A 6,285-nucleotide genomic window follows, 5' to 3' on the forward strand; every position below is an offset into this window, starting at 1 on the left:
AGACATATTTTTAAAAAAAATTTTTTTTGTTAAGAGTTTTATTTCAAATTCACAAAAATAAAAGAACAGAAAGAGGCAACCCAACAAGTTGTGGAAACATGACTCCTAAAAAGTTCTTTTTCAGGTACTTTTATCTTGTCTAATTCCAACTGCTAACTCAATTGTTCCTCCAGCGTTTGGAAGGATACACAGATGAACACAGATTAGTTAAATGACATAGTCAAGGTCTCCTTATTAATGTAAAATAATGCAGAGAAAAACAGGCTTAATCATTTTCATAGCTCACAAAGCCAAACCCCATACACACTCACTATTTATATAATCCACAGTAACTTCTTATTGGGGAAGAAGGACTGGGCTGTGCCTGTTTTTTTATTCCTTTCTATGCCCAGGTCATGACCGTAACATAGTAGTTCTCAGTAAATATGAGATGGTCAATGAAGGCAAACACTCTTCTTCTTCTCTGGGCCCTTTTTTCTCTCTTTGCTGAGGCTAGACAATGCCGCCTTAGAAACAGAGGGCGAGTGCTTTGCAAAGAAATGAATTGTTGCATTGAATAATCACAGGATGTCTGCAAAGATGGATGCTTTTATTCCAATCAGAAGTCATTTACTCTCTAAAGACATGTCTGTGGTGAAGAGGACAGCCTCGTTAATGCTCTGGGTGATGTAATCTATGTTGTCGGCATTAATACAGGTAAAGTTAATCCGACTGCTCTTGGGGATGTAGATATGCTTCTTCTTGACCAGGTATTCCACCTGCTGAACTGGTGATGATCACAGACCCTCAGAGCACCCGTCACTCCCCTTTAGCCCAGGGTAGAGAATGAGGGGCAGGGAGGGTCAGCATTTCTGGGGCAATAGAAGGTTCTTTAACGCAACCTTAGTTTCCTCAGGGAAGAAACAAAATCCGGAGTGAAGTTAAGGACTGGGTACCTAGTTAGTGAAGTTTAATGCTCAAAGACTAGCCCAGGGTAAGAAATGAGGGAGCCACCTCCTCCTAAACACTTACGGTTGAGTCCAAGGTAGCTGTGGGTCCCCAACTGTTCAGTGATGTGATCCCAGTTGCCAGGTGTTCCCAGGAGCCGGAGCTTCTCCTTCACTTTTTCCTTGATTAACATGATGTTCTCTACAACCCCTTTTAGACTCTGCTTCCTGCCAAGGAAAGACAACAGGAACTTAGGTCTTGCCCTGATCGCGAACCTCTTCATTGCCATCCCACTCTTCTTACCTTCAAAAACTCCCAACAGAGTGACTGAGGGCACAACGGTTGGAGCCCTGGATCTGAGATGGTTATGAATGGGACGAGGGGTGGGATGAAAGGGTTGTGGATCGGTGGTGACTTTTTGGAGTAGCAAGTTCCCCCAGATATGCCCTAATCTCTTCCTGCATTCTGGAAGAGTTCAAGTAACTCCCTTGACCTGTGTCCAAAAAGAATGTCCTAATGCCCAGTCCCCCAAGGCAACACTGCCATTGCTACATAGTAGGTCTTCAGTATATGATGATGAGTGAACTGATGAATGAGTGGAGTAAAGAGGTTATGTGGGCAGAAAGAGAAGCATCCAGCAAAACCATGTGAATCGGCAGGACTTGTCTGTAGGTATTCAGAGGCTCTGCCCATTCCTTCCTGTCCCTTACCATTTTACCTGCAGAGCAGGGTTACAGAGGATGGAGGTGATGATGCGGGCACCTGTGGTAGGAGGGCTAAGCCACAGGGCTTGGGTGAAGACCATCAGCTGGGAAAGGACGCACAGTAGGTGCTGGTTGTTGAGTGCCACCACAGCTAGGATCTCCACTCCTTCATCTGCAGCGTTGGGACAGACAAACCTCATCCTCAGTATCTTACTTATTACCAGGGCCTTCACCTATGATGACTCTGCCTCCAACCTTGTAGAACTGTATAGAGGGTTGAACTAAGGGACCTCATTCCAACCCAACCAGGCTGATATCTGACCCCAGGAAGTTGCTAGAAATTGTTCCAGAAAAATTCCCCATCCGTAAGAGTCTTTAAGTGTGGAAGGGACTTGAAAGGTCACTAAGTTTTCCCTCCTCTTATAATTGAGGAAACAGAGGCCAAAGGTAGAGAAATTATTTAACCAGCATCTGTTTTGGTGGCTAATTTTAGTAGCTGAGCTGACACAACTTCCCTTCTGTCTCCGTGGTGCTCTCCCTGAGCCCTGGCTCTCTTCAGGGGGCAAAAGATACCCAAAATACCTTCTGTGTCACGAGTAGGGCACCACTTAGCACCAGGCCCTCCCTTCTCCTTCTGGCTCATGCCTGTTCCATACCATAAATGCCAAAATTCTTGGACAGGGACTGGCTGCAGAAAAACTCAAAGCCTTGAGACACAAAGGATCGTAAGAGTCTAGTGTCCTTATCTAGGTCACCGGTGGATAAACCTTGAGAGGGAACATCAAAAAATGGGAATATCTGCTTGCTCTGTAGGAGAAAGGAGAAGGAGAGTAAGTCCTCAATGGGCTGAGAAGAGGATGAGACAGATGGAGGAGATGGAGGATGCTGAGAGGGAGGAAAGCTGGTTGAGAGCTTGGGCTCACCTTCATGGCGGATGTCAACTTGGCCCATTGACTCTGTGTGAAATGCCACTCTCCAATGCTTCCAATCACAAAGACACTGCCAGGTGAGGCCTGCTGTAGAGAAAAGATGGTCTCATCAGGCTCCTCCACGACCAGCTGGTACTGGCCGCAGGGCACTTGGAGTGGAAGCACTCCTCCAGGATGATTCCTCTTAATGGGCCGGGCAAATCCAAGCCCAGAAAAGGCCTTGGATGATCAGAGTGCAGGGATGGAGAAGAAAACAAGACTATAAACTTCATGTCTGGGGAGAAATTTCTGAGCGGGTCCCCTCTACCTCTACCACATCGAGGAGCATGTCGTGGTCCACACACAGCTTCTTGGGGTCCCAGAAGGAGTACTCGTACACTGTGAATCCCATGTCCCGGAAAACGAATCCGTGCAGTTCTGCGGGAACACAGACCGCCATCAGTGGGCACGTGAGGAATGGAGAGATAGAAGTAGAGGTACTACAGAACAGACCCAAGGGATGCTGTCTGAAGGTGGGACAAGGACAAGGACGAGCCCATCTTGGCTTGTCCGCCATTTCTCTTGTGACGGGGTGAGACGGACAACAGTGACAACTGCAAACCGGGTGGGAATCAGGAGCAAGGGGCAGGCGTCTTTTGTCGCACTGATCTTGAATAACACTCACCCTTTTGCAAAGAGGTGACATATACGGTCCCAGATTCCCAGTGCCAAGCTTTGAGGAACTGGGCCCCGAGTCGAAAGGCACCACTGCTGCCAACAGTGTGCACTCCCCCTACCTGCCGGCCAAAGAGAAACAGAAACAGCACTTCAAAATGAGTGCTAGTAACAAGGTTAGCAGAGCCTACCAGCCAGAGAATTCCTGTCTTTAAAGAACTTTCACATCAGCAGTGCGGGGTGGTATGGGGGCTCTGGACGCGGGTTCTGACCCTGGCTCTGTGCTTCGATGGCTACAAGCCATGGACCCCCTGAGTGGCAGGTGTCTCCGCTGTCAATGTCCGGGGGCCTCCCGAGGTCCCTTTCCAGGCTGAGGGTGGACCGTCACGGGCCTCCACGCCCCGTGGTCGGGCTGGGTCCGGAGAGGGCCCTGCTCACCCTGTTCTCCACAGCGGCCTCGCTGTGCTTTCCAAGCAGCAGCTCCAGGGAGGCGTGGACGAAGGATTCCATGCCCATCGTGTGCGTGTACTCGTAGTTCAGGGAGGGGTCCTGGGCAATCTGCAGCCGGGTCTTGTGCACCACGGGAGACACCCAGGGGTGGCCGTCTTCAGTCATGCACACTGTGGAGGAAATCGCACGAGCAGCTCCGGGGGCCCGGCCTCGGGGCCTCTGAGTATGGGCTGGGAGCCCACAATCAACCTGCCTGTTCTCGGTTTCTTGGGGCTGTGGCAAGTTGCCTATGAAAAGACAACTTTTTTTGAAAACCAACGTGATGTTAGTGAATGGACGATTTTTGGCTTTCTTCAAAAGACACAACACCATTTTAAAGAGCACAAATCATAGAAAAGGTGAAAGTTGGGAAGTGGACGTGGCTCAACTGATAGAGCGTCCGTCTACCATATGGAGGGCCCAGGGTTCGATTCCCAGGGCCTCCTGACCCGTGTGGTGAGCTGGCCCACACGCAGTGCTGCCACATGTAAGGAGTGCTGTGCCTACATGTGCCTGTGTAGGGGAACCCCATGCGCAAAGAGCGAACCCCATAAGGAGAGCCGCCCCCCATGAGGAAAGCGCAGCCTGCCCAGGAATGGCGCCACACACAAGAGCTGATGCAGCAAGGCGATGCAACAAAAAAGAGACGTGGTTTCCCAATGTGCAGGATAATTCAAGTGAACACAGAAGAACACACAGCAAATGGACAGAGAGCAGACAACTGGGGGAAGGGGAGAAAAATAAATAAATCTTTTTAAAAAGAGAGAAAGAAAGTTGTAGATATGTGAGACGAAACAGAGGGGACCCGACTTTCACGGTGGCGAGAAGGCTCCATTCTGGGACCCATTCTTGGTTTCGGAACAGAAGAGAGAGTGAGGAGAAGGAAGTGGCTGAGGAAAGTGCAGTCCCCCACAGGCTCCAAGCCCAGAGCTGGGGAAAATGACTAACTCTTGCCTAATCCCTGGAAGCCCCCAGAGCGGGGAGAGGGCATGGAATGGCCTGTGGATAGTCTCTGCTCTTTTTCTCCACTCGAAGCTGGGCAATTCTGTGGACGCGCAAAGACCGCTCCACCTGCAAAGACATGGGCCTGCCTCTCCTCCCCCTGCAGTCATGAACTGCTGCCCTCCCGAGACTAGGTCTTGGGAAGCGGATTGGGTCCAACAGATAGGGCGTCCGCCTACCACATGGGAGGTCCAGGGTTCAAACCCAGGGCCTCCTTGACCCGTGTGGAGCTGGCCCACGTGCGGTGCTGATGTGCGCGGGGAGTGCCGTGCCACGCAGGGGTGTCCCCTGTGTAGGGAAGCCCCACACGCAAGGAGTGCGCCCCTCAAGGAGAGCCGCCCCGCGTGAAAAAAGCACAGCCCGCCCAGGAGTGGTGCCGCATACACAGAGAGCTGATGCAGCAAGATGATACAACAAAAAAGAGACACAGGTTCCTGGTGCTGCTGATAAGAATGCAAGCAGACACAGAAGAACACACAGCAAATGGACACTGAAAGCAGGCAGCAGGGCGGGGGGGGAAGGGGAGGGAGAGAAATAAATAATAATAATAATAAAAAAGACTAGGTCTTGCACTCTGAAACGCCCAGGCTTCTACCTCTGTAGGCCAGGAACATCTTCTTAGGGTCCTCGTCCTGCTTGTAGTTCTTTAACAAGCTGCCTTCTAGCTTGTGGGCCAGGGGCACGTCCATGAACACCGAGAGGGTGGGCATAACTGAGATGAAAACGGAGCTACGACTCTGGCTCTTGCTCCAGTGCTCTTCCCTGCTTCTACCCAGGAGCCTTCCTCCAAGCCTGCGCCAGGCAGGCCCGACTCTCCCCAGAACCCTGGCGGCTCCAGAGCAGCGGCCCTGGACAACTGGTTGCCAGAGCAACAGAACCTCCCAACTGTATCCTCAAGGGCCTGGGGAACATTCCATGGCCCTGCATGAGAATCCCCTGAGAGAGTGGGCAGGAGAAGGGTCAGGGAGCACATGGCATCCCCAGGCACTCCTCCCTAAGTCACTTTTTCTAGCCTCAAGCTGCCCAATCCAAGACCACCAGCTGGCCCCTTAGAAGAGAGAGGAAGGCCGGCAGCCAGCTGAGGGCTTCCCTGCAGAAGTGAAAGCCTCACAACGAGCAGCAACGCAAGGCGAGGGCTCAGTTTTAAAAGCTTCTACTTTCATTTCACAAAGGGTCTGGGATTTCAAAAGGAGTAGAGGGAAGCAGACGAGGCTCAACTGATAGAGCCTCCACCTACCACATGGGAGGTCCAGGGCTCAAACCCAGGGCCTCCTGGCCCGTGTGGAGCTGGCCCAGGTGCAGTGCTGATGCGTGCAAGGAGTGCCCCCGCATGGGGGTGCTCCACATGCAAGGAGCGCACCCTGCAAGGAGAGCCGCCCTGCATGAAAAAAGTGCAGCCCACCCAAGAGTGGCGCCACACGCATGGAGAGCTGACGCAGCGAGATGACACAACAAAAAAGAGACACAGTTTCCCGGTCCCATCAAGGGGGCAACCGGACAAAGAAGAACACACAGCAAGTGGACACAGAGAGCAGACAACGGCGGTGGGGGAGGCAGGGAGGGGAGGGAAATAATTAAAA

General features: G+C 51.7%; 1 protein-coding gene across 1 annotated transcript; it reads right to left on the reverse strand.

Annotated features, from left to right (window-relative positions):
* Positions 1-572: 572 nt before the first annotated feature.
* Positions 573-5,502, reverse strand: GOT1L1 (glutamic-oxaloacetic transaminase 1 like 1). The gene is made up of 9 exons (XM_004469384.4): positions 5,301-5,502; positions 3,653-3,834; positions 3,225-3,336; positions 2,868-2,977; positions 2,555-2,647; positions 2,288-2,438; positions 1,638-1,803; positions 1,012-1,154; positions 573-766 (listed from the first exon to the last, which is right to left on the reverse strand). The coding sequence occupies exons 1-9, from the start codon at positions 5,413-5,415 to the stop codon at positions 606-608; spliced, it is 1,233 nt and encodes a 410-aa protein (XP_004469441.2). The 5' UTR covers positions 5,416-5,502; the 3' UTR covers positions 573-605.
* Positions 5,503-6,285: the final 783 nt, after the last annotated feature.

The sequence above is a fragment of the Dasypus novemcinctus genome, chromosome 29 (assembly GCF_030445035.2).
Source record: "Dasypus novemcinctus isolate mDasNov1 chromosome 29, mDasNov1.1.hap2, whole genome shotgun sequence".
Lineage (NCBI taxonomy): Eukaryota > Metazoa > Chordata > Mammalia > Cingulata > Dasypodidae > Dasypus > Dasypus novemcinctus.

Excerpts from the sequence above, each read along its gene's own strand:
- GOT1L1 (XM_004469384.4), bottom strand. The coding sequence starts at position 5,415 with ATGCCCACCCTCTCGGTGTTCATGGACGTGCCCCTGGCCCACAAGCTA. Across the intron at positions 2,439-2,554 it reads AGTTGACATCCGCCATGAAG|AGCAAGCAGATATTCCCATT; the intron begins GTGAGCCCAAGC and ends TTTCTCCTACAG. Across the intron at positions 1,155-1,637 it reads CCTGCTCTGCAGGTAAAATG|GAAGCAGAGTCTAAAAGGGG; the intron begins GTAAGGGACAGG and ends TTTCCTTGGCAG.